Source organism: Zalophus californianus, chromosome 1 (assembly GCF_009762305.2).
Source record: "Zalophus californianus isolate mZalCal1 chromosome 1, mZalCal1.pri.v2, whole genome shotgun sequence".
Lineage (NCBI taxonomy): Eukaryota > Metazoa > Chordata > Mammalia > Carnivora > Otariidae > Zalophus > Zalophus californianus.
In genome coordinates, this window is record NC_045595.1 from 17,522,436 (window position 1) to 17,550,350 (window position 27,915).

At 47.0% G+C, this 27,915-nt stretch overlaps 1 protein-coding gene across 4 annotated transcripts; it reads right to left on the reverse strand.

Annotated features, from left to right (window-relative positions):
• CDC25A (cell division cycle 25A) lies at positions 1-27,915 on the reverse strand. Of its 4 annotated transcripts, XM_027587450.2 has the most exons (16): positions 27,838-27,915; positions 27,291-27,726; positions 26,222-26,295; positions 24,887-24,929; positions 24,158-24,194; positions 23,593-23,694; positions 21,684-21,803; positions 18,832-18,966; positions 18,232-18,306; positions 12,801-12,974; positions 7,182-7,280; positions 5,671-5,733; positions 5,478-5,576; positions 4,299-4,429; positions 2,206-2,317; positions 1-1,970 (listed from the first exon to the last, which is right to left on the reverse strand). In XM_027587450.2, the coding sequence occupies exons 2-16, from the start codon at positions 27,458-27,460 to the stop codon at positions 1,830-1,832; spliced, it is 1,575 nt and encodes a 524-aa protein (XP_027443251.1). In that variant the 5' UTR covers positions 27,461-27,726; positions 27,838-27,915; the 3' UTR covers positions 1-1,829. The 4 variants fall into 4 exon arrangements, with proteins under 4 accessions (XP_027443251.1, XP_027443253.1, XP_027443255.1 ...); XM_027587452.2 differs by having other exon boundaries at positions 23,593-23,691; positions 27,291-27,902; XM_027587454.2 differs by lacking the exon at positions 21,684-21,803 and having other exon boundaries at positions 23,593-23,691; positions 27,291-27,902.

Here is a 27,915-nt window from a genome sequence, read left to right on the forward strand (position 1 = left end):
ATGGGTTCAGGATTGTTTTTATTTTCAGAGCCTGCAACAGCTGGTCAGTAATGTGAGCTAAGCTGGTACCATCTGAAGGCCATCCCACCTCCCTTTCCAGGCATCCAACCAACAGAATCCCTACAAACAAGATTAGAGACCAACTGAGATGTGTCTCAATGTGTGGTGAGAGGGGGAAGAGGCCTTCCTCTTTCTTCCTGTTCCCCTCCTCCCCACTGATTTTTTCTAACAAGATTGTTTTACAGCCAAATGCAACTGGAACCCATAACAACACAACAAACCATCTCTGGTACCACTGCTTCCTTCCCTACCTTGGGAGGAGGAAAGGAATTAAGAGGGGAGACTGGCTCTTGTGTTTAAGAAAAAGTTGGCTACACCCCAGTGGAGCAAAGATGGTGTGGGGGCTGGTGCCTATGGGTAGGGATGAGCAGGAACCAAATAGGCCTGTCCAGAATCAACCAAGTCAGCCCAGCTCCTTGGATAGGAGCTGTTCCTTTGAGACCCCCATTTCCACGGGGTTAGATGAGGGGGCAACTAGGGATGATCCATCACTCCCTGTCCCTCAAATTCAAACATGATAAACTCGGAAAGTTTTACCTTCAAAACCCACCACGCTGCCTCCTGAGAAACACATTCGGTATAGTCATCTGTATGCCAGCACCCACACCCCTCTTCTAATGCCCAGGGCTTCCAGCCCCTCTTCACCCTTGGGTGGCCCACGAACACTGATTTGATCCTCCTTGACTTGGACAATGACTATTTTTAGAAAATTAAAAGCTATTCAAGAGTATCAGAGTAATCCAAGACACTCAGTGTACACTCCCCTCCCCCATCCCGAAGAGCCCCCCCCCGCCCTGCCCCCCCCCTACTCTAGGACACCTACACTACCACATTCCAACAATGACCTGGGGGCGGCCCAATGGAAGCTGCCTGAAGTGCTTTGCTGACTGGGACTCCTATACCAGCCAGCGTCACAGGGAACTGGGGTGAGGAAGAGCAGGGCCACCCCCCCCCATAGATCTCAGTGGCCTTCGAGGTAGGTCTGGGAGGTTTAGCTTATGTCCTGTAGCCAAGTCTGAGTCCAGTGCCTGTTCCTACCAGTACCTCAGTCCTTGGCTTTAAATAGCAGCGGGCCCAGTACCACAGTGCCTCCTGGGGGGTGACAGAGCTCCTAGTTCTGTCCCTCAACACAAGTTTGCCGCTTCTCCCCCAACTTTTTTTTTTTTTTAAAAGCAGAGGTAGTCCCTGGGATGATAAAACCCTACCCAGAATGGCAGTATTATGACTTAAAGAAGCAGTTAAATAAAAGTCTCCAGGAGTTAAAAAAAAAAAAAAAATAAAGTGATTGATGAAGTTGAATAAATTAACGATACGGGTTATCCCACCAAGACCATTCCCTTCCCAGGCTGTCTCTGGCATCTGACCACGGCATTTCGGCTTCCGTTACTTCTCTCACACTCTCCTACCCGCCCCCAGGAGAGGACAGTGCCCAGTAAGGCCCCAGGTGGTCTGTCCGACGGCGGGCAGTGAGAAGTCAGAACTTCTTGACTCTGTGCTCGGACTGGTGCTGCAGCCAGTGACAGCAGTGACAGCCTTGGCGGCCAGTCCCGAGGCAGAAGGAGAATGTCTTACAGGGACGGAAGGGGTGCGGCTGGCGGGATGCTCCAACCCCGGGAGCGCAGAGCCGGGGGAAGGCCCACCGGCTCCGGGTCCTCTCTCCACACGTCGTGCACGCGGCTGGCCCCTTCGCTCAAGTTTCTCTGCAGCAAAGAGGGAAGGGGGGAGGCATGGAGGGAGCCTCAGGCTGCTGCTGTCTGGCACGGCCGCCCTCACAGCTTCTTCAGGCGGCTGTACATCTCCCTTTTGCTCTTTTCCCCTGCCCAGGTCCGGCTCTTGGTGCGGAACTTCTTCAGGTCTTCTTTGAAGTCCTCATGGTGCATGGGCCGGTAGCTGGGGGGCTCACAGTGAGACTGCAGACAGGAGAGGACGAGATGAGGGGTCCCTGGCTCACGCGTGGAAGCCGGCTCCCCCCATCTGGGCTTGCAAGGTGCGGAGCAGCGCCAAAAGCACAGCACGTTCCAGGGCCTTTCTTTGTGCAGGGCAGAGCCCCAGAGCCAGGACGAGACACAGCCATGACCACCAGACAGATCGGACTGTCCGAGCTGGGTGAGGGGGGCACCGTGCCCTCCAGACACTTCCCCTTACCTGGCATTTCAGGAAGAACTCCTTGTACCCGCCCTTCAGGACATACAGCTCAGGGTAGTGGAGTTTGGGATACTCGTTACCAAGCCGATCTCTCTCTCTCACGTACCGGCACCTGTCAAGAAGGCAGGCCAAGGCAAGGTGAGGTCTTCTGATACAGAGCAACACGAGACAACACAGTGAGGGCGGTGGGGCGGTGCAAGCACTCCTTACACAGCTTCCCAGTTTCCCGGTCATTCTTGCAAACAGTCAGTGTTGAGCCGTGCGTTCCTGGCCACACGTGATCTTTAGGAAGAGCTCACAGGGGTGGGAGGGAGACGGTCTCTCTCCAATGATCCTGCCTCTGAGTTGAACAGCCCTACTGCCCAGCCCCTGCCCGGCATCCTCCCTGCCCCCACCGGCACCCCATGTGGAGCGACAGCTTCCGAGCCAGCTTTCCAATGCAGTCTCCACCCTTGGCACCCCACCCCCCGCCTCCTCCACGGCCGGGGTCCCTCCCTTACTTCCTATGTAGGCTGGCTGCTTTCTTCCTGTGCCTTTTAAATAGGCCAACCTAGCTCCTGCCTCAGGGCGCCTACTTGCACCCTCCACTTGGACTGAATCCTGAATACTCTTACTAATACCCTCACCTCGCTGTGGCTCCTGACCTCCCAAGCCCTGGTACAAAAGCCAAAGTCCTGACAGTGGCCCATAATGTGGTACCCCGCCCCTGCAGCCCTCCCCTCTCTCTACTCCAGCCACTCTGGCCCCCTTGCTTTTCCTCCAACCTGCCTGGGAGCACCCACCTCTCATCTTATTTGTCTCCGAAGCACCTTCTAACACACAGAGTAGCTGACCTATTTTTTATCTTATCTGTCTGCTCCCGCCCACTTGGAAATGCAAGCTCCCTGAAGGCAGGGCTGTTGGTTCTCCTACGTTTTACCATTCTCCACACTACCCAGAACACTATCTAGCCTGTGAGGGGCAACAGTAAGTACTTGTACCTGAATGAATAATCCCATTTGTGAAGGAACAGGAGCCTCGCTCAAATCCTACCTCTTCCTGTAATTATGGTTTTGTGCCAAATGCAGGGCCAGTCCCTATCCTTGGGAGGAAGGCGGGGAGACAAGTTCCTGCTGTAGTTGTATGTGTGCTAATGCGGCAAAACAGTAGCTGCTGCTGAAGTCAGGTGAAGCACACGCAGGCAAATGGCCCCCCCCCTTTTTTTTTTAAGATTTACTTATTTAGGGGCATCTGGGCGGCTCGGTCCGTTAAGTGTCTGCCTTTGGCTCAGGTCATGATCTCAGGGTCCTGGGATTGAGCCCTGCATGGGGCTCCCTGCTCAGTGGGGAGTTTGCTTCTCCCTCTCTCTCTTCCCCACTCCTGTGCACGCTCTCTCTCAAATTAAAAAAAAAAAAAAAAGATTTATTTATTTGAGTGAGTGTGTGGGGTGTGTGGGGGTGTGGCAGAGGGAGGGAGATAATCTCAAGCAGACTCCCCGCTCAGCGTGGATCCCAACTCAGGTCTTGAACTCATGACCCTGAGAACATGACTCGAGCCAAAATGAAGAGTTGGACTTTTAACCAACTGCGCCCCCAGGCGCCCCCACGTGTCCTGACTTTTGAACTGGTTCAAAATGAAAAGGCTGCACAAGAATCCAGGCCTGTGGGCCTATGAAAAGTCTACCTTGGCCCACCCTTGTCAGAGCTGCAGCCCACCCTGGCCCGGCCCCCACCCCCCTCTCCAGCTGTCCCTCAGTTCTCCCAGCGCGGACCACACTAGCATCAGGGACAGGGCCGGGCTGGAGAAGGCCCAAAGCCTTGGCAACAGACACTGCTAGGTCAAGCCTATAAAAAGCCACACTCAAGGAAGCTGTTCATCAAATCAAATGACTGCTTAATAGATTAAGAATTTGGGAAAACATCTGCTACACATGAATTTGAACTTTCAAAGAAGCAAAGAGTTACATGTATGCAGGCTAAAGTACAGAAATGACTTGGGAGGTGCAAGAGGGTGCTCCGTGTGCTGAGGTACGCCCCGAGTGTGAGCCTCCCCCGCCTCATGCCCCCCGTTACCGCAGACCCTTGGCCCAGAGCCCGGCTGCACACAGCACTCACATGCGAGGGCCTCGCTCAGAAGAGAACTCGCAGTGGAACACGACAATGACACGCTTGCCATCAGTAGGCACGATGGGCTTCTTGAGTAAGAAATCCTCAACCTCCTCTTCCATGTGCAAGTTCACCGCACCCTGTGGAGGTACCAGAGACTCTTTTGGCACCTGTGTGCATTATCCTTGCCAATAAGGATTCTGTGAGTCATCTTTAATCGAGCACCTCATATTGTTATGACTGTGATGGGCATGACGGGTATTTATGAATTCGGGACTTTCAAAAAGCCACCGAGACAGTGGCAAACGCTGTTATATTTAGTGTACCCCTTTACTGTATTTCAACACTATTTTATTGGTTAAAAGATTTAAGTTGGCACAACCAGTTACTTTCTTCCTGGGAAACCGTGTCCCCACACCTGCCCTCCACCCTGCAGCTTAATTCAACTATAGACTTAGAGGCATCATTAAGTCTGGCATAGACTGGGGCATGTCACCAGAGACTGGCTTCTAGGCAGAAGCCTTGGGGTGCCCAGGCCTGGCTTAGAAATCAGTGGGTACCACCTAGAAATGCCCTTGATGGTGATGGTGTGAGGCACAGGACAGGGAACATTTGCTGTACAATGTGGTGGAGTAGTGTAGGCCAGGGAATATTCTTCAGTGCACCAGGATTCAAGGCCCCTTTTAAAGATTCTCATAACCAGCATATGAGCTAGTAAGCAGCCAGGTGTCACCACCCACCTTTATTTTACTTTTTACTCTTATTTATTTTTTAAAGTAGGCTCCATGCCCAGTGTGGAGCCCAATGCAGGGCTTGAACTCACAACCCTGAGTTCAAGACCTGAGCTGAGATCAAGAGTTGGACGCTTAACCAACTATGCTACCCAGGCACCCTGACCACCCCTCCACCTTTTAAAATCATACATCCATGGGGTGCCTGGGTGGCTCAGTCTGTAAAGCATCTGCCTTCGACTCAGGTCATGATCCCAGGGTCCTGGGATGGGAGTCCTGCATCGGGCTCCCTGCTCAGCAGGGAGTCTGCTGAGTCTCCCTCTCCCTTTGCCCCTCTCCCTCTCTCTCTCAAATAAATATCTTAAAAAAAGTTATAAAATAAAATCACAGATCCTGTCAGGGCTCCTTCTACACCTCCCACAACAGTAGAACTCACAAGCAAACCTCAAGAACATACCTTGATGTGGCCTCCCTCATATTCATACGGGTACCGGCAGTCAATGATAACAAATTCTTTAATAAGGTTGGCAAACTTGCCGTTTAAAACAGATGCCATCTGTGGAGAGAAAGCCCAGGAAAATCAACTTTGGCTGCCTGAAACAACAGGTTCAAATACCCCACAGGTTGCAGGATCCAAAAAGATGACTTACAATTTCTGGAGAGATGTATTTTAAATCCTGATGTTTCCCAGCAACTGTACGAAAGAGATAACCCTTAAAAAAAAAAAAAAAAAAAAAAAGATACTTAGCAAATCTCAAGGCCTATAAATGCAACATTTATACTGCTAGCCTGCCTGGTAAGAGGCAGCTTTATACACAAACCTTAATAGTACAGGCAGGTTACTCATCTAGGCACTTCATTAAAATCCTGACACGTCATTTTCGCACACACCAACATGGCACATTGTTCTCATTCTCAAATGTAAAGCTGGGTAACTCTATCCAAGGATAGCTAGCTAGTAAGCCCGATGTAAATACAGAAACCTCAGGTAATTTCCTTCCCCCTACTTGTCAGGAACCTTCATCTCAGTAGCCAGATTGTCAGGAACATGGTGTTGGGCATTGGAGATGGGAAAAATGAGACCTGGCCTGGCCTTGAGGGGAAAGACAGGCACATCAGCAATTACTCATTAGGGCAACTGGCTGAATCAAAAGCTCACCATCCCTATGGCCATGTGCAAGGTCATTATGACAAGTGGAAGGTTCCACCAATGAGGACACACCCAGTCTTTGCTCACTCTTCCCTTCAGATAGAATTGTCTCCTGTTTTTAACCTCCTTACGTGTCCCCATTCCTTCAAAACTCAGCTGGCTGAAATATGACATATGGCCCAGACCCATACCTTCCCCACTCTTCTGAGACAGCCCCCCTTTTTTCTCCCAGCCTGCTTACACTGCACTGACCTTCACTTCCATCTACCGTGCGGTCCACGACATGGCAGGTCTTACCACATGAGAAGTGTTTTGAGGGAAGGACTGGGTCTCATACTGGAATCTCTCCCTAACACGTAACAGTAGTGCTTCAATAAATGTTAGCTAAACTAATGACTAAGAAATTGATCTAGTAGCCTTCACGTCCTGTGTGGCTACATGAGCTGCTACCGACACGTTCTCTGTCCCACCCTTGTATTTCACCACAGCCCAAAGGCAGCCAAGTCCTCCACTCAGCAAATTATACTATCAGGCCATCAGCAGGCCTTCCTCTGCACTTCCCTGAGGGCCTTCTCCCTCAAAGGCTGTGCTTCTCTGGACAACAGAGAGATCCGTCAGCTTCGGTTCTTCTAAGATAACCTTTCCATACACAGTCGTGTAGTGAGGCTATAGGTTTATTCTTGCTTCTTTGTACTTTACTGCACTACTATTTTTATAATCAGAAACACAGTTCCCAAAGGGCCTGGCCTTTGGGTGGGAGTTGAGGTGGCTGGTTGGTGGCTTCCTACTTTGTCTGATCAGTACCAGTAAGGTCGACAGTCCCAGAGAGACCAAGATACATCAGATCATGAGTCTGTTTCCTTATCTTTAAGAACTTCAAACTGTGTCCCCTTGGGGGCATTGCAAGAGCCACCCCAGGGAGGGAGAAAGGCTGAGGGGAGGGGGGTTCTAGGAAACACACTAAAACCCAAATCACATAGAGCAGCTCTCCTTGTGTCTGTTTAGAATTACCTTGGAGAAGTCTCCTATAAGGTCCCTTGGGTCATTATCCAAAATGTTCTCAATGGTCCCCTTTGGGGAAGATGCCAGGGATAAAGACTGATGTAGAATCTGTAACAAATCAAAGGTAGAAAATGAGGCCACGATTCTCAATAGGACTTTTGAAAACATTCACCTAGCACATGTCTCAGGAGGAGAGTGACATGTAAAGGTCTACATTTAGCAAATACTTTTTCTTACTTGATTGAATCTAGAATGAAAAAGAGAAAGTAGGTCACTGACTAGGTCTACTATTATTTTAGTGTCTAACTGAAATGTTCTGAAACTAAGTTTTTCTTCTTCCCTTTCTAAATTTTTCAAAAAGATTTTATTTATTTGAGAGACAGTGCGCGTGCGCACAAGTAGGGAAAACGGCAGGCAGAGGAAGAGGGAGAAGCAGGCTCTCCGCTGATCAGGGAGCCTGATGTGGGGCTTGATTCCAGAGCCCTGGGACCGTGATCTGAGCCGAAGGCAGACACTTAACTGACTGAGCCACCCAGGAACTCCTCCCTACCTTTTTAAAAAAGGGGAATTAAAATTAAGCTAAGTTTATGGAGCACCTGGGTGGCTCAGTCGTTAAGTGTCTGCCTTCAGCTCAGGTCATGGTTCCAGGGTCCTGGGATCGAGCCCCAGGCTCGATCGGGCTCCCTGCTAGGAGGGAAGCCTGCGTCTCCCTACTTCTCCCTCTCTCACTCCCCCTGCTCGTGTTCACTCTCTCACTGTGTCTCTCTCTATCAAACAGATAAATAAAATCCTTAAAAAAAAAATTAAGGCTAAGTCTAAAATAAATATTTTTTAACTCTGTTCACTGAGAAGCTCTAGAGGTACAATGAGCATTCCTAAAGGATACTGTGGTCTCTGAAAATTATTTTCCACTAAAAGAAACCAGGGCTTGAGGATGCCTGGCTGGCTCAATCAGTGGAGCGTGAGACTCTTGATCTTGGGGTTGTGAGTTCGAGCCCCATATAGAGTGTAGAAATGACTTAAAATCTTTTTTTAAAGATTTTATTTGACAGAGAGAGACACAGCGAGAGAGGGAACACAAGCGGAGGGAGTGGGAGAGGGAGAAGCAGGCTTCCCGCGGAGCAGGGAGCCCGATGCGGGGCTCGATCCCAGGACCCTGGGATCATGACCTGAGCCGAAGGCAGACACTTAACGACTGAGCCACCCAGGCGCCTCATTAAAAATAAAATCTTAAAAAAAAAAAAAGAAAAGAAAAGAAAAGAAACCAAGGCTTTTTGAAGATATAATTGACTCCATGTTGAGACAAGAAATATACAAGATAAACCTGGAATGCCTTCTGATAGTAGCAAGGAAGCTACCAGACTAGTAGGACCATGTCAAAAGGGCTAGTCATGGGGTGGTAAGGATTTCTTAAGCAGGACACAAAAAGCACTAAACATAAATAAGATTGATTAACTGAAATACATTTAAAAAAAAATCAAGAAATTTTGTTCATCAAAAGAACAGTATTAGGAGAAAAGGCAAGCCAGAGTAGGAAGATACACAATCTCTCAATAAAAGATTCATCTCTGAATACATAGAATACTCCCATAAATAAGAGATAATCCAGTAGAAAAATGGGCAATAACTTGGACTAGCAATACAGAGAGGAAAATCCAGGACCAAGAAAAATGACTATTAGGGAAATACAAACTAAAACCGCAGACACCATACACTCACCAGAATGGCTAAAACTAAAGGGATGAACAACACTAAGGATACTGGAAGGATGTAGAGTGCAACACTCATACACTGTTGTGAGAAGAACCCTGCTGGACAATGATTTGGCTGAGTGTCTACCAAAGCCAAACACGTGACTAGCCTAGGACCAGAATTTCATGAGAAATCAAAGTATATGTTTACAAAACAAAACTGTACAAGAATGTTTATAGCAGCTTTATTCATAGTTGTCAAAACCTGTGAACAGTACCCAAACATCAACTATGGGACAGATAACCTGTACTCTGTTTGTGGGATGAAATACTACACAGCAATGACAAAAAAGGGGGGGCGTCACTCAACCATGGATAAATACAACACATGATTCTTACAAAAATAATGCTGAACAAGAGAATCCAGACATAAAAGAAATATATACAGTAGGACTCCAAGGATAGAAGGTTCAAATACAGGCAAAACTCAGCCACATCAGCAGAGTTCAGGTCAGTGTTACTGACGGGGGAAGCATATGAGGGGCTCTGGGCTGCTGCTAGTGCTCTTTGCTGGTCATAGCTGGTATTTATGGGGGTATGTTCCCTTCATTTTTTTTTTTAAAGATTTTATTTATTTATTTGACAGAGAGACACAGCGAGAGAGGGAACACAAGCAGGGGGAGTGGGAGAGGGAGAAGCAGGCTCCCCGCCGAGGAGGGAGCCCGATGCGGGGCTCGATCCCAGAATCCCGGGATCATGACCCGAGCCGAAGGCAGACGCTTAACGACTGAGCCACCCAGGTGCCCCGGGGTATGTTCCCTTTAAAGAGATCCAGCATTCATTTGCCTTTCCCAAGGGTGACCAAAGAGTTTGATGCGCAGAAGTTTCTCTTTGTAGGAACATTCTGCCAGTAAGTGAAGAATGATGGAACAGCAGGATCACTTTTTGAAACCTTGGTTAAATGAAATCTAGGCAATAATCATCAATGGCTGCCCGGTGGTGTGCCGCCTGATCAAAGTAAACAAATCATCCAGGAAATAGTCGTGCCAAAGAAATGGAACTCCAATCTGATCAAGCCTTCCTAGAGTCTAGGTTTATGGGTAATATAGAGGATAGAAGACAATGTTAGAAGATCCCATAGGACTGGGAACTTCTTTCTACAGGACAACTGGCCTGAGTTCTTCAACCAAAAACTTCAAGAAGGAAACAAAAAGATGGGAGCACTGGACCCAAATAATAAGAGACCTCGTGACCAACTGCAATGCACAGAACTTATTTCAACCCAGATTTGAACAAATAAACTGGAGACAATTAGAAATGATATTGGGGCGCCTGGGTGGCTTAGTTGGTTAAGCATCTGACTTGATTTCAGCTCAGATCATAATCTCAGGGTCGTGAGATCCAGGCCCACATCAGGCTCGTGAGATCCAGGCCCACATCAGGCTCTGCACTGGGTGTGGAGCCTGCTTAAGATTCTCTTTCCTGGGGCACCTGGGTGGCTCAGTCATTGAGCGTCTGCCTTTGGCTCAGGTCATGATCCCAGGGTCCTGGGATCGAGCCCCGCATCAGACTCCCTGCTCAGTGGGAAGCCTGCTTCTCCCTCCCCCACTCCCCCTGCTTGTGTTCCCTGTGTCTCTCTCTGTCAAATAAGTAAACAAAATCTTTAAAAAAAAAAAAAAAATTCTTTCCCTCTCCTTCTGTCCCCTACCCTTTTCTCTATTTAAAAAAAAAAATTTAGAAACGATATTAAGAAAATAAAAAGGTAATTTCCTAGTATGGCAAGAGTACAAGGAAATGAATATTCCTGGATATTTAAGAAGCTTTATGGAAGGCAATTTGTTGGCATGTATAAAATGCGAAGTTTCATAAATGTTCCTGCCCTTTAGTTTAGAATTCCTTTTTTTTTTTGAGGGGGTGGTACAGAGGGAGAGGGAGAGAGAATCTTAAGCAGGCACCACGCCCAGCACAGAGCACGATGTGGGGCTCCATCTCACAACCCTGAGATCACGACCTGAGCTGAAATCAAGGCTTGGACGCTTAACCAACTGAGCCACCAGGCGCCCCTAGAATTCCACTTTTAATTAGAAAAAGTAAAATGCTCATCAAGTATTAGATAACTAAAACAGATTATAAAACGTAAAACACCAGGCCTAGGTATTTTCATGGTTGTTGTCTAGCTGACTTTTTTTTATTCCCCACTGAGCAGGGAGCCCGATGCGGGGCTCAATCCTAGGACCATGGGGATCATGACCTGAGCCGAAGGCAGACACTTAACTGACTGAGCCACCCAGGCACCCCTCTAGCTAACCTTTTAAGACAACTAGTGGTTACTCAAACCTTTTCATGCTACAGAAAACATGGGCAGTTCTCCAGTTTATTTTACAATGCTTAATACCAAACCTTAATACCAAAATCTGATATAAGGACAGTATAATGAAGGAAAAACGTGTTTAATAAAAGCAATTCTAAATAAGCCAAACATGACATTTCATTAAGCAAGAATAGTTTTTTTTTTTTAAGATTTTTTTTATTTATTTGACAGAGAGAGACACAGTGAGAGAGGGAACACAAGCAGGGGGAGTGGGAGAGGGAGAAGCAGGCCTCCCGCGGAGCAGGGAGCCCGACGCGGGGCTCGATCCCAGGACCCTGGGATCACGACCTGAGCCGAAGGCAGACACCCAACGACTGAGCCACCCAGGTGCCCCAGCAAGAATAGTTTTAAAATCAGGAAATCTATGGGGCGCCTGGGTGGTTCAGTCGTTAAGCATCTAACTTCGGCTCAGGTCATGGTCCCAGGGTCCTGGGATCCAGCCCTGCGTCGGGCTCCCTGCTCAGCGGGAAGCCTGCTTCTCCCTCTCCCACTCCCCCTGCTTGTGTTCCCTCTCTTGCTATGTCTCTGTCAAATAAATAAATAAAATCTTAAAAAAAAAGTTCCTGATATATTATCAGTAGAGAAAGTTCCAAAATAACAGGAAAACAAACCATAACTATGAGCAATTGATTTGATAGAATTGGATATGCTGAACTTGACACAAGAGGATACATATTTTTTTGAGTAAGGTGAAAGTTTTTACAAAAATCAAACTTTTATTAGGCCACAATAGGTCTGAATTAAAAGAAAACAAAGCAATCAAAACACTTAGAATACAATGAAAAACACTACACAGTTGTGAGACAAACTTAAAGTAATGGGAAATTTATAGATCCAAGCAGACCAGGAGACAGTGATGCAGCAAACCCAAAGAAACAAACCCTAAGGGAAGTCTGTCCTCCCCAGCCAAAGGACTAGGAAAAGGGCCACCTATAAAGACAGAAAACTTTTAGACAATACCACCACTGTAGCCAAACACCAAGGGAAAAATGATGGCCCTACACCGTACCTGGTCAGCAAGTGGGGAACCTACTCATCCAGGCCTTGCCTATCTGTAATGAAGTGCCTGGTCTCCATCCCACCAGGATGGTGTCAGCAGAGGCCTAGTGGGGACCTTGAACTCCCACTCCTGCCCAGCCATAATGAGACTTGCCCCCACCCAGTGTGTCAAGGGAGGCCATGTTGGGGAACCTGACCTTCCACCCTTATCATCCCCGCAGTAGCAGAGGCCTAAACAGAAAATTTATATAGACCAGAGTCTTATAATACCCAAAATACACAAGATACAACTGAAAGATCACTTGTCATACCAAGAACCAGGAAGATCTCAACTTGAATAGGAAAAGAAAATCAATAGAAGCCAACACCACAACATAGATGCTGGAATTATCTGGTAAGGATTTTAAAAGCAGCCATCCTAAAAATGCTTCAATAGCCAATTAGGAACATGCTTGAAACAAATGGAAAATAGTTAAGTTTTGGAAAGAAAAAGAACCAGATGGAAATTTCAGAATTAAAAAATACAGTATCATTCTCCTTGAGCAAAAAGGCACCTGCAAAACTAACCTCCTGGGGCTTCTCTGGACTGGCTGCCTCTTCGGCACTGGCCCCAGCCATGTTCTTTCTCCGCTTCGTATTTACGGGCAGGTGCTCCTCCTGAGATCGGTCTGGTCTTTTTAACACTGTCCGGGTGATGGAGCTACATGTGGAAGAAGAGTCAAACAGCTTGCATCGATTGCCCTACGGGGGAAAAAAAAGAGACCCATCTTCCATTAAAACCTGCTCACTTGAGGGGCACCTGGGTGGCTCAGTCGGTTAGGCAGTCGACTCTGGATTTCAGATCAAGTCATGGTCTCAGGGTCCTGGGATTGAACCCCTTCCCTTGTCAGGCTCTGTACTCAGCAGGGAGTCTGCTTCAGGATTCCCTCCGCCTCTGCCCCTCTCTCCCCAGTTGCTGGAGCTCTAAAATAAATAAATCTTAAAACCAAAACCAAACAAAAACACCCCGCTCACTTGGACGGTAAAAAGGATGGGTCAAGGGCTTCCTGGGATGGTTTAAAATTCACCCTAAGTCAGGAAACAGACACCGTCCCTTCCTCTAGTCCCAGCGACTCTTGGAGGGCCTGGCACATAGTAGCCACCGACTACCTGGTGCCCAGTGGAAAGTACACAGCTGGGCACCTGGGTGGCTCAGTCGTTAAGCATCTGCCTTCGGCTCAGGTCATGATCCCAGGGTTCTGGGGTTGAGTCCCACATCGGGCTCCCTGCTCGGCGGGGAGCCTGCTTCTCCCTCTGACCCTCTCCCCTGCTTGTGTTCTGTCTGTCAAATAAATAAGTAAAGTCTTAAGAAAAAAGAAAAGTACACAGCTGACATGATATGGAGATGAAGACGACAATCCACTCTCAAAAGCTCACTATCTACACAGGGTCCTAAGAGTCAAATAACTGTTACCCTCTAGATGGGAAAACATTTTTGGTTTGCCTCCTCCTCTCGTTTTGATAACTTGTACCTTGCTTGAGTAGCTCAACAGATTTTAATACCCCACCTAAGTCCAGAAAAGGTGGGAGGTAGCTAGAATATGCTAGGAAACAGGGCTAATAAGGTGTTAAAATAGTGCTAAGGGTGTAAGTCTGCAAGGAGCGGGGGTGCACAGAGAACCAAGTGCCTTCAGAGTTGTGTTCAAAAGTTGGTCTTTCTAGGACGAATTTCCCAGAGTCCTAGGGCAGCCACTCCGACCAGTGGTAGGGACAGTCTAAATTCGTGTGTCTGTTTATGACTCAGTGTGTCTTGGCCTAGCTTTTCCTTCCATGCAGAAATCTCCTTTCATACCCTGGTAAACCGCTCCTTTTAAAGCTGATACTACAATTTCGATGATGTGTCCTTGAAACATTCAGGTTAATCCCCAGCAAGAGTGTGCCACTCCCAGGTCAGCTGTCCCAGAGACCACGGATTTTCTCCTAACTTTTCTGAAATTTCTTTTAATGGAATGTTTTCTGAAAAGCAGGACCAGAGGTTTTTTTTCAGATTTTATTTATTTGACAGAGAGAGAGACAGCAAGAGAGGGAACACAAGCAGGGGGAGGAGAGGGAGAAGCAGGCTTCCTGCCGAGCAGGGAGCCCGATGCGGGGCTCGATCCCAGTATCCTGGGATCATGACCTGAGCCGAAGGCAGACGCTTAACGACTGAGCCACCCAGGCGCCCCCAGATTTTTTTTAACCTGGAAAAGCTGGAAGCATTTTTGGGAAAAGAATTCACTGCTTTCAACAGTCTCAGAGGGAATTGTGAACTCCTCCAGGGCAGAAATCATATTTCCAATACAGCTCAGCAATTGTGAGTCTGTAGTAAGCGTCCGTGCGAGGCAAGTCCTCGCTGTGAAGGGTCCCAGAACTCGACTAGTAATTTAAAAAATCCAATTAAAGGGGCACCTGGGTGGCTCAGTCATTAAGCATCTGCCTTCAGCTCAGGTCACGATTTCAGGGTCCTGGGATCGAGCCCCTTATCAGGTTCCCTGCAGGAAGCCTGCTTCTCCCTCTCCCACTCATGTTCCCTCTCTCGCGGTCTCTGTCAAATAAATAAATAAAATTTTAAATTAAAAAAACACAATAAAAAAAAACTGATAGCCATTTCCCAAGCTTCCTCATTCTGTATATAATTTATGTTTTTCAAAGTAGTGAATTTAGTCAAAGCATTTGTACTGGAATAGCCCATTTCCTCATAGCTATGCATGTTAATCTACTTTAATTCGTAAGTGGTCTCAAAAGTATAGTTCATTTGTCCCATATTTATATATAGTTCAAGGGCTGTGCTAGTTTAAAAATGTAAGGATATCAATTTATATGTATACCTAAGGGTGTGGGGCTCTGATTTTGTACTGTGACAGTATCTAATTTTCACCAGGCATTTGCACACTTGGTGAAGATGTGTCCCTGTGCAGGTATAGTCTCGCTTCTAGCTTTGATTGAAAGTATCCCTGATGGAAACAGAAGTCTATAGGCTATATACTGATAGAAAGTCTGTCAGTTACTGTTGTTTGGCAAGTGTTGTGCTAGATGATATGGAATATAAATACATGAGAAAGATAAAAAAAAAAAGGCAAATAGTCTTCAGACTTGATACTTGGAAAAAAGAAAGATTTAATACTTGAAAAGTCTTTTTCCAACTACCTGGATATTAGAGCCTGCAACAAATGTGGTCCTTCCCCTAATCAAGGCTCCTTGTTTTACAAACTGGGAAACATGCAGACAGATGAAATGCATCTCTCAAGGTCTCCATTTGTGGGTAGCTCAGGCGGGGTCTAAACCCAGATCCCTAGGTCCTATCATTCCACTTCACCTTTGGTTGTACTCACCTAAGGTGGCATAACTGAGGGCACATCTCTACCATCCCAAACACTATGGAGAAGATGGGAGACCGCAGGTTCTCTACCCACCAGGTACTTAAACACACACAAAGACACCCAACAAAATTGAGGATGTATTTTAAGAGTGTCTCTCCATGGGCACCTGGGTGGCTCAATTGGTTAAGCAACTGCCTTTGGCTCAGGTCATGATCCTGGAGTCCCTGGATCGAGTCCCGCATCAGGCTCCCTGCTCAGCAGGGAGTCTGCTTCTCCCTCTGACCCCCGCCCCTTTCCTGTGCACTCTCTCTCTCTCATTCTCTCTCAAATAAATAAAATCTTAAAAAAAAAAAAAGTGTCTCTCCCACTGACAACTTTGGTGTCACTGTCATGACTTTTTCTTTACTATTACCCCTAAATACCACCTGTTCCTAATTTATGATTCCTTCAATCTGTTCCCTCCTCTCTCCGTAATTCAGAAAATTAGCACTTTAGCACTTTGCCATAGTCACAACTGGCTCCTAAGTACCCTGTTTCTAACTGACCCCTCCTCCCTTCCAGTTAAGTCACACTCAACGAATCCTAGCGTCCCTGGGGAAATCCATCTAAACCCCTTAGACTGGCAGACCAGTGACATCCGTCACAACCTCTACCCTGCCCACCACACGTCCCCGTTCTCCAGCTTCACAGGGCTATGCAGATGAACTGTTCTTTCATGAATTGACACATCCTGCCCCCCAAGTTCCCACACACCGTGAGACCCTTGGCAAACATGCCCTCTCTGCGGGATCAGCCCCTGAGTTGCTCACAACACTCAGGTGATTGCTCACAGTATATGGCTCTTTCCAGGGTGATGCACATTCCTGCCCTTGAAGTGTCCATAAGGCCCACCCATTCGATGGGGTACATGTGGCAATACGTGTGTGTTTAACAAGGCCACACACACAGGGTAAGCTGTGGTCTGCTTCACCATCGAGGGCTCCAGAACTCTGCTGCTACCCCATGACGGAGACGTGGAAAAATAACCCACTCCTTGCTGTCTTACTCCTTAAAGTGTCAGGTTTTAATACGGGGACTGAGTTAAAGGTGTAGCTGAGGGACACCTGGGTGGCTCAGTTGGTTAGGCATCTGCCTTCAGCTCAGGTCATGATCCCAGGGTCCTGGAATTGAGCCCCACATCAGGCTCCTTGCTCAGCGGGGAGCTTGCTTCTCCCTCTGCCTGCAGCTTCCCCTGCTTGTGCTCGCTCTCTCTCTCTGACAAATAAATCTTAAAAAAAAACCCCACAAAGGTGTAGCTGAGGATGACAGTGGGGACAAACCCTATTTGGGACAAGACAATGTTACACAGGCTATAAAGATGGCTAATTAAGGACACCGGCTAGAAGGGAAGCCTCAATGTGAAAGCAGACTGAGTTCATCTACTGACGCCTCAGATTCCTGGCTGAAGGCAATGTTGGTGGCCACAGCAAGCCACCTGCCCCTTCTCAAACTCACACCACCTCTCAGAGCAAGTTAAGCTGAGGGCCAGAGATGGCTCTGCTCTGCAGAGGTGCAAAACAGAGCTTCACGGGCCACTTTCGGACCCCATTCCAATGACGTAGTCATCCAAGGATGTGCTTCTAGCAGTAACAATTGTAACGAAATGCCTGGCTGGGTCAAAGGCAATTCTAACTTAACCTAGGCAAAAGAAACACAAATATCTGTCCTAAATATGAGCTGTGGGTGAGTCTATACAGGAGAAATGGAAAAACATAAAAATGATATAAAACTTCAATTATCTATGGGTAATACTCTCAGCACCCTTAAGCTCTGAAATAATCCTAAACCCCATGTGGAAAATACCTGAAGTAAAGCAGAATCTTTGAGCAGAAAACAGAGATAAAGCAGTGTTCCAAATGTTTGGCAGACTTCGTGCAAATGCTGGAAAGTGTGGACAAAACAACCAAACAAGCTGAAGAAAGAGGAGAGCCAGAGACCCAGGGACAGAGGACAGCCAGCTCCCCACCTTGCAAACAGGAGCTCTAAAGAGCTCAGAGTGCCCACGTAGGTGTACTCCTCAATAGCTCCTAGGGGAGATGCTGTGTTTTGAGGCCGAACAAGGCCCCAGCCTGTGAACTCAGCCTCATGCAGGGCCAATCCCCAGACTATCCATACTTGCACCCACAGCTTAGAACACAAAGGTGCCATCAATCACTGTCACTTGTGAGGAATTCAATTTAGCAGATATTTTCCTGAGATCTTCAACTAGAAAGTAAGAGAGGTCAGAGTTGAACAGAAAGGACATTAACACACACACACACACACACACACACACACACACACACACACACACACGACATTAACTTGACCAAGAATGGCTGGGATAAACTAAAAATTATAAAAATAAGAACTACATGTGTATTTATCAGCCAGACTTCCTCACACACCAATGAGGACAAAAGAAAACTTAAAGAAACAGTGTAAACAGTTCTCTTTACACCAGAGAACACTAGTGACCAGTCAGGGGAAAGGCCCATAGACTCAAAGACAGAATCAAATGAAACTATTTTTGATCCCTGTGGTGATGTGGGCAGAAAGATTAGTTTTCCATTTAGTCTAGTCCACTCTGTCCCAGAGGCCTAATTACTCGAGGCTCTCTCCAGACAATGGAAACAACTTACAAGGTTTGTCATTCTTCTCATGACAAGGGGAGCTGTCCAGAGGCTTGCCATGCACGACGGGGTCTCTTCATCATTCTAAAATAGAAAAACTATTATAAAGATCCAGCAGAGACTAACAGTTTGAAGGCATTAGGTGTGATTCTGCCTGAGGAGTATCAGACAGGCTTGGATAGGAAGCCGCTAATGTTTGCTCCTCTTTCCCACTGCCCAATATGTTAAGGTCAGAAGAGCATCATGTTTCACAATTCAGACATCTGAACGTGTAGCTAAAAGCACCTTCCAACCCAAGGGTACGTGAAGAGGTGCCTCTGGCTTTCCAGTTTCATGCCAGCTCATCTTAAACTCTTCTTGTTCCAGGTCTCTTGTACAAAATAGACTGTCAGCTCCTTCAGGGTATGAAGGATCCTCTGGGTGTCTTCTTTTGAAGAACTGCCCCACTTCCACCTCAGATTTAATTAGACTAGGAGCAGAGTTTCAATAAATTCTCACCAAAAGAACAAAAATAGCAGCCACCCCAAAGCCCTGGGGAATTGCTGTTCTTTCTCACAGGACTTCCCCAGGGTACTTAGGGGAATGGGCAGGAACACACACACACAGCACCTTCAGATTCTCTCCATCAAGAAGGTCCATGAAGCCATCGTCCTCATCAGACAAAGTGGCCGTCACAGGGGACTGGGGCATAAAAAGAGGAACGAAATTCCCTGGTTCACTGCCATCTCTTTCATTGGAGGAAAGCTGGAAGACAGAATTCATGGCTTGTTAATAACTGATCAGACTGGATTTCCTTGGATGGGTCACTAGATTTTATGAGGGAAACATACTGTATTTATTAGAAGTAAAATTTTAACAGATACTCATCAAAGGAAAATGCAGCCTAAGATGATAAAGGATTTGATGTCTACACATAGTCCTGAGTAGAATCAGGCCTGGAAACCTTCACAAAAACCTTTTCTGAGAAGCAATTCACCTTACAGTGGGATATGGGTAATGAAGGGCAAGGTTTGCTTTATCAGAGGACTGGAATCAGCGAACAGGGAGATCGACATGCGGGCTGTGACACAGGAGGACAACAGGCCGCAATGAGGAACGGTGGGAAGATGCAATCTCTGCCCACAGAACGGCCTAGAGAATGCTCATGTAACTCCAGCTCCGAAGGGGCGTGGTAAAGGGTGGCCTGGTTCTACAGTCTCTCCTAGTCCGTTAGACTTGGAGTTTAAATGGCAAGTGCTGCTTTTAACTGAGGAGTTACTGTGTACTGGACACTACGATACGGTCTGAGGTGTTCAGTTCCATTTAAACCTCACAACACATTAAGGGGAGTAACTCCTTTTCTACTTATTTATCAAGTCAGGAAACCAATGCTTAAGAGAGGTTACCACAAGACCACATGGCTCACCCGTTTGACTCCAAAGCCCAAGCTTCTCTCACCACATTTTCTCCTAGGAGAGAGAACCGCTCCTGGAGTAAAAATAGGGTATCTCACTAGGTGACACTGTGTTGTTGTTTGGGGGGGAACCCCCATCGTGAAACTAATATATATTTAATATAGGAAATTTACAAAGATGGTTCCTAAGTCTACCATCTAGAGATAAACATTGCTGGGGTACCCGGGTGGCTCAGTCAGTTAAGGGTCAGCCTTCAGCTCAGGTCATGATCTCAGGGTCCTGGGATTGAGCCCCAAGTGGCTCCCTGCTCAGAGGGGAGTCTGCTTCTCCCTTTCCCTCTGCCCTTCCCCCTTGCTGGTACTCTCTCTCTGTCAAATAAGTAAAATCTTTAAAAAAAAAACAAAAACAAAAAACACACCTAGAGATAAACATTACTAATACAAACATTGCTGATAGTGAATTATATCTTTTCCAGGTGCTTCCCAAAGCCAGGAAAAATGTTCAGAGATATACCTCCCACAGTAAGGAGGCAGTCTCAACCTAAGTCCTACAGATAATCCTTAAGACATAAATCCCTTTTTAACAGAACTGCATTAATCCTTAAGTTGCCCTCTTGTTTTCGGAGTCAATTGCCTACCTAGGAAAGAATCCTCTCTGCAGCTAGCCTCCTCTGCTTCAGGCACCAGCTTGCTTCACAGAAATTCTAGGTTGCCTCTGATCCTCCACAAGTGCTCCTGAGCATGCTCTGGGCACACCGGCAAGTTTCCAGCTAGCAGAACCAAGGGGCAGGTAACTTTATCATGGGGCGGCACCCTCTGAAGGTTCACACTAGAATACCAGTATTTGTGGGAAGCCTGGGTGGCTCAGTCAGTTAAGTGTCTGCCTTCAGCTCAGGTTGTGATCCCAGGCGCAGGGATCAAGTCCCCCATCAGGCTCCTTGCTCAGCCAGGAGCCTGCTTCTCCCTCCCCCTCCTGCTCCCCCTGCTTGTGCGCCCTCTCTCTCTGACAAATAAATAAATGAATTCTTAAAAAAATTTTCTTATAATACCAGTATTTGTGACCTAGGTTCTGGGATCCCTAGTGCACATGTGATACAGCAAATGATAGACATGTCACCTATAATTAGGGAAGGCTAGGTGACCACAATAAACCCCACTGTGGTGGTCTTCAAGGGCACACTAAAGATATTTAGTTTTGGATACCCAGTACTTAAAGAATTACTGTGTAGTTGGGAATCAGTAGATTTTGTTAAATCCTGGTCTTATCTGTGTCCTTTGGCAAATCAGCCAACCTCCCTCACCAGACTTTCCCTATCTGTAAAATGGGTTAACTCCAGCTACTTCACAGGCTTATGAGAACATATATAGAAGTGCTTTGTGCAAACGCGAGATGGAGCAATGATACTGGCTGAACCCGAACCTCAGACCACAAGCCAGACTGGAAAGCTGTATTTTCACATGCAAATTCCCAGGAAAGACTGGAAACAAAATGTGGTCATTTCTTTGGGCCTCTCTAGCCTTAGCTGTCAGATCACCAGTAGGCAACTTTGGAAGCAGTGATGCCTCTTTCTGGCAAAGAAATAACCCTGGGGTAGATGGCCCCCAATACTGTCAAGTAGCCCACGGGTAGTAGGTTCACTGGAATTCCCAAAAGTTCTTAATAAACCACCTTTGGAAGAAGCCAAGTGCTGTCTCTGAACAAAACCACTCTGGGAAGTACCTCTTAGCAGTCAGGAGGCACTATGAAAGAGCAAGTTTTAAGACCTATAATCCCACCATACACACATTTAGAAGAATGACCCAGGATGCCCACAGATTATTTGCCCAGAATTGATAAGGTCAAATATTCCTTGCTCAAGTTCAATATTCCAAACAGACCATCTCTCACTCTGCTTCTGCCTGTCTGCTCTCCAGACAGCAAAAACACCAAAAAATGTGACAGTCTAGTTTCAAATGACAAAGTCAAGGTAAAGACAAGAGCTACTGTAGTGTCTTCGACTCCGGGTTCAAGAAGGTGCTTTAATTCTGTTCCCATCAGGAACTCCCCTGTGAAAGCCAGGGCACATACCATCCGAGCTGGGGCAGAGTTCTGCCTCTGTGTGAAGAGATCTTTACTCTCCTCAAGTCCATGAGAATGCAGGCAGCCACGAGATGCCGGTCTTATTGGCTTCTTAAACTCAAAGGCTTCCTGCAAGACAGTAGAGTCAAGACATATTCCACTGTCCATGAAAACCAGGGCCTCAGCTGTAGCTCGGGTGAGACAGCCAAGGGAGCAGGCACTGCTCACCTTTGTAATTGCCTCCAAACTAAGTACCCATTTCTGAGCTTAACTCCAACACTGGATCTGTGTCACGAAGAATTGCAGACTTTGTCAACAGCTGACTTCTAAGGCAGCATTTTTTTCTCTCACCACAAAAACTATTTCCTGACACAAACATAAATATCGGCCAAGTATACAAAACACTGAGTTAATAAGCTAAATCCAATCAACAACTTCCTAAAATCTAAAGGGTTTCAGTACAATTGCCTGTGCATGGGAGCCAAAACTTTTCACTCCAGATTTGTTTGAAGATTTTGTATTTTCCACCTTCTTCCTACCAACAGGAGGTAATTATTTTCCACTTACTGTACTCCATACTCAAAGCAATGGAAAATTAAGAAAACTACTGTTTTTACTCAACAGCATGAATGAATTGCACATGTTGAGTGAAAGCCAGAAGTGACAGAATACATTCTGTATGATTCCATTTACTTCAAGTTTGAAAGCACTTATAATCTGCCTACCTAAAACAGCCACTTCACTTGTGATGAAGTGCTCAGAGCAGTAACAGCTAATATCAGAGTATGCACAAGCCAACACAGGACTAAGTACTTTCTATGCATTAACTCATATAACCATCACCGATCACCCCCATTTTACAGATGAGGAAGAAACTAGGCCATACAGGTTAAGTGATGTGCCTAAGATCACAAGAGCTCTTTCTTAGCCACCATCTATGCTCCTTCCCCTCCACAACAAAATTCCAAGCGGGCAATCCTGGGAATAGCCAAGTTCAGGGGAAAACCAGGCATCAGTACAGCTTGTGTGTCCAGTAGAAGGCACTACACACACACACACACACACACACGCACGCACGCACGCACGCCAAGGCAGTGCTCCAAGCACTGAAGGCAGGAACTCACTTATGTATTGTCCTCAGAACCACTCACAAAGTTGCTAAAGGAATCACTGGGAGAATTTATGGAGGCAGTAGGTTTTACACAAAGTCTGAGAGATGATAAGGATTATAAACTGTGGCATTTTAGCAGGGAATGGAAAGGGGAGGAAATCAACATGGGGACATAGTGAGAATGAAGGCTGGAAAAACTGAGCCAAGTCACTGAACTGTTTTGGGTGATTACCCTGTGCAATGCACCTGGCAGGTATGAGAGAAAAGTCAGGCCAGGGTGTTCCTGGACTTTTGGATGGATCACCACAAGTTCACCCTCTAAGCTACCAGTTCAGTTACTCTGTGATTCCCTGAGACTTGTTGGCCCTGTTCTTTCAAATACTGCCAAGAAGCCTTTTCCTAAGCTTACCACTCATCCCACGGTGAGCACAAAGAGGCAGGGCCTGGGCAGACCCTTCTGGATAAAGTATTCATGGATACAATTACTCCTAAGGGCTACCATCTGAGCAACTCCTCCCTGCCAGGAACCATTTTAAATGCTTTATATACATTATCTTATTTAATTCCATAATGCCCTATAAGTTACTGCTACTCATATTTTATAAACAAAGAAATGAAGAAGCCTAAAAAGAAGTAATGGGTCAAGGTCACACAAGCAGGATTCAAATCCAGGTTTCTCTGACTGCAAAGACCATGCATGACTTTGGTGAAGGTCTAGTTTCCCAGAAAGCAGCCCAGCCACTTCTCTAAGCCACTGACACCTGTGGTTTTACCTCTATCCTAGATTAGTACATTGAGACCACTCACGTTTTCCTTGTTCTCATCCTGGTCCATCAGCTGAAAGACATCATGGTCAAGAGAATCAGAATGGCTCCTCTTCAGAGCTGGGCTACATCCCAAGAGCTTCTGCTGACAAAATGAAAAAAAGACGTTAGGGTACATAAATGACAATTCAATGAAACTCAGGTTCAAAAGAAAAACAAAAATGGCAGTGGGGGGTGGGGTTTATCTCCTCACACACTGCAGGTGGTAACCAAGAAATGTGGCCAGGGTTCCACCTTGCCACAACATGGGGTAGGAGATCCCGCTACATGGCTTCCCACCTAACCTCACAAGGTAGGTCTACAGCTCTCTCAGCAGAGATTTAGGGTGCCAAACCAATCCAAAAATACATTTGCAAAAAAAAGAATACTTCCTGTATCTAACTCGTAGTTAGAACTGAAGGTGAGGTTGTTTAGGTGTTTTGAGTGCTTACAAGACTAAGGAAAAGCAGTCTTTGCTGCCTAAATTAAGGTCTCCCATCAAGGTCACACTGATAGCTAAAGAGACAGATAATATGAATTAGCTCAAAATAAAAAGGGAACTAACTTACAGGCAGGAAACTTATTCTCCTCATGGGATTTTCAAGGCTGCAATGAGATCAGAAGGTAAACAATGAGAATAAAACAAGAGAGAGGTATTCATATTAGTAGATGCAGTGGTCTAGTCTATAGTTTGGGGAGGGGGCAGTCAAACATCCCCATTTTAGGCAAGATCGAAGAACAGATTTCTGAGGCTGTCCTGTTCTCACAAGCACCCCCAACATTACTGGACTTCTAGGTAAAAAGAGCAAGCCCAGGTCTTTTAAAATACACATTTCTCGGGGTGCCTGGGTGGCTCAGTCGGTTAAGCGGCTGCCTTTGGCTCGGGTCATGATCTCAGGGTCCTGGGATCAAGCCCCACATCGGGCTTTCTGCTCAGCAGGGAGTTTGCTTCTCCTTCTCTCTCTCTCGGATAAAGAGAGAAAATCTTAAAAAAAAAGAAATACACATTTCTCTTAAGTCTATGATGCCAGAGCACCCTCTGGCATAAGGGTTTGGGCAAGACTCGGAAGAGAACACCACAAATTACAGCTAAAATAAAGGATGGGGAGTCCTAAAAACTGCTGGCACAAACAACTCATTCTCTAAAGGCACCAGACTTATTTATAGGATCCACATTTATAGGACCCTTACTCAGGTCAGCTAAATCCGGGGCTCCCATCCAGAGCACAAAGAATTTCAATAAAAAATTAAGAAAAGTCTTTCCTAAGCACTAATTTTTAAAACCAGTGAATACATACTTTTCTTTACTGTCCAAGGGCCCAGGAGAATCCAGACAGAAGCCTGTGGGAAATAATAAAACCTCAGGAAAATAATACATGAGATATCATTCTGTCATTAAAATAAAACTACTACTAGTACTGTTTCCTTAAGCCATCAATCAAGACTCATGGCTTGGACTTTTGCCAGAATTAAAGTGGAATCATCTGATTGTCAAAAACTTCGTATCTGCACAAGTCTTAACATTTTCATGGTATATCTACCAATCCCCTTTTCCTACTTACAAATACCATCAAGGGAATACGATGTGACAATTAAACATAATCTTTTGATGACTAGTTGGTTATTCAGAGATTACTCAGGTAACTTTCTGTGAGTGCTGACCATGGAAAGAACAGGTACCGGTTTTCTGGAATAGTTCTGACTTCAAAATATTTTATCTTGTCAGATCATATGTGTAATTTGGGGGTTTGGAAAAATACATTTATTAGTCCTATGACAAGCCAAGTATTCACTGCCTTTAAATAACACCAAGTAAGGTGCTCATCTCACCAAAGGGAGCAAGGTGTAGGAGACACCTCTCAGTATGGCCCAGACCCACCAGCGTCTGCCTAGTGCATACCTCTCCACATAACTTTGCAGGAAGTCAAGTATTAGCTCTGATACTCTCATCTGCCACACTGCCACAAGTAAGCATCCTATCCCTAGTTCTTAAGAAGTCTACAGTTTAAGAGGTGCCTGGGTGGCTTAGTCCGTTAAGCGTCTGCCTTCAGCTCAGGTCATGGTCTCAGGGTCCTGGGATCGAGCCCCGCATTGGGCTCCCTGCTAGGCGGGAGGCCTGCTTCTCCCTCTCACTGTCTCTCTCTCTCTGTCAAATAAATACCTGGAATCTTAAAAAAAAAAAAAAAAAAAAGTCTACATTTTAAGATCTTTGCTCTTATTTCCTAACTTAAAGCATCTGTGCAAATATAACCATGAATTTATGAATTAGAGTAAAATGCACTGGTCCATTTCCTCCACAGCAGGCTCAGTGAAACAATAATTTGACTCCGTGTTTCAACCAATATGCTTTTCTGGGCTTGATGTTATAGTTCATTTTACCCAACTACTCATCCTCAAGATCAAGCACCCACCACCTCCATGCAGACACTGGACACTTGTTTCCTCCATAAACTACCAGAGGGCCTTCTTTGTCTTGTTTTAAGGGTATTTGTCATGGAATGCCATGACTCTTGTTTATTGTCTCAACTAGTCACCAGACTAAGTTCCTAGGTGAAGCGCACATTACAACAAATTCCCAAGTTTTGATCCCCATGTAGTAAACACATAATAAATGTTACAGACTACAGGAATACCTGAATCGGTTGACTCAGAGGAGCCCATTCTCTGCAGACTGCTGTTTCTCACCTCCAGCGGCTGTTCATATTCACTGAAAGCAAGAGAAAGAATTCTATGTATTTCTAAAACATAATTACAAGGTTACATACAGGAGACAGGCCATGAGGTTAGCAAGTATCCAGGCTGCTCTTAACCATCTACTTCTAAGGCCACACCACAGACCCCATTTTGCCACCCAAAACACCCAGTTAGCACTTGAATATAAAAGATGAGAATGGAGTGGGTAGGCATGGCCTGGGTCAGGCTGTAGAAAAGAGGACTATGATGGAGTATTTCCTGGAACGAGAGCATGTGTTCTAGGTACCTGCTAGGACGAAAGATGAATCAGACAAGTTCCTGCTTTTCAGAGGGTGGAAAACGTACAAGACATGTGCTTACAGAGAAAATGGGACGTCCAAAACTGAAGGGTAATCAGCTCCACCAAAACACCCTGGGATGCATGTTTTGCCATAAGGAAAAGTCCAGGGAGCTTTTGAGGATGGGAAGTTGAATAAAAAGGCCTGGCCTTAGGAAAGCAGGGGTGGACATCAGGAATGTGCACAGGCTAAGGAACTGAGATGATTTTGCACATACTCCAGGAAAGAAAATGCCATGTCTCTCTGTAGAGAAGGAACAAAGCTCGCAGGAAGCTAAGATCCTTCGAGATGGTTCAGCAAAGGGTGGAAGTGAGCGCCTGAAAAGGTCCGCTTTGCCCCGTGGGGTAGATTACAAAGAGCTTCCTGGGACTGGGACAGAAGAGTACAAAGCAATCTGAAAGGGGTGGCCAAGGTGGGGAACCCGGGCCGACCCCACACCCTACCGGGCCCGGCTCGGGGCTGAGGGCGGCCCTGGAGGGTCGGAACGGCCTCTCCCGCCCAACATTCCGCCTGGGGGGAGGGTGCACATGGCGGGCCCCAAATCAGGGGGGCGGCCCACGAGCGGCAGACAGGTCTCGCCCCGCTCCGGGCCCGTTTCCCAGCCGGATTCCCCCCGAGAGCCGTGTGGGAACCCAGCGGCCTGCGGCACCGCTCGCCAATCCCTCCTCACCTGCCCAGCCCCTGCAGCCGGTCCATGGTGACCGTCAGGTTGGTGACAGGCGACAGGCCCCCGGAGGCTGGTGCGCCGAACAGCGCTTTCACGACGGGCTGCGGCGCGGGAGGGGGACTGCAGGCGAAGAGCAGGCGGCGGCGGTGCGGGGGCTCCGGGCCCAGTTCCATGGCGGCGCCCGGCCTCCCAGGGCTCCCGCTCTCTCTTCCTCCGCCTCCGCCGCGCCCGCCCCGCCCCGCCGGCACCGGCCTCGGCCGCGCGCCCTGCTGCGGGCGCCCGCGGGTCAAACACAAACACGACCCCGCGGTTCAGGGACGCGGCTGCCGCGGGCAAGCGGCGCGGACGGGCGGGTGTGTAGACCCGGCAGGCGCCAGCCACATGCACGGGTGATTCCCCCGCACCCCGCGAGGCCAGCGGGCGGGCGGGTGCCGGCAACCTGAAGATTAAATCCAAACAAACGCGTCGGGTCAAGAAGAGAAAGCGGCCAGGGCCGCGAAGCAACGGCCAGGGCTCACACTCTCTTCGCTTTTCTCTTTTTTGCCCGAACCTGGGGTCGCAGAGCACCAAGCGGACCTTCACCTCCCTTCCGGGCTGTCGCTGCCGAGGTGGCCTTTCGCGGTAATAG

Coding starts and splice junctions, on each gene's coding strand:
- CDC25A (XM_027587450.2), bottom strand. CDS start 27,460: ATGGAACTGGGCCCGGAGCCCCCGCACCGCCGCCGCCTGCTCTTCGCC. Junction 24,195..24,886: donor CCCTTGGACAGTAAAGAAAA/GTATGTATTCAC, acceptor ATCTCATTGCAG/CCTTGAAAATCCCATGAGGA. Junction 7,281..12,800: donor GTCCAGAGAAGCCCCAGGAG/GTTAGTTTTGCA, acceptor GATTTGTTACAG/ATTCTACATCAGTCTTTATC.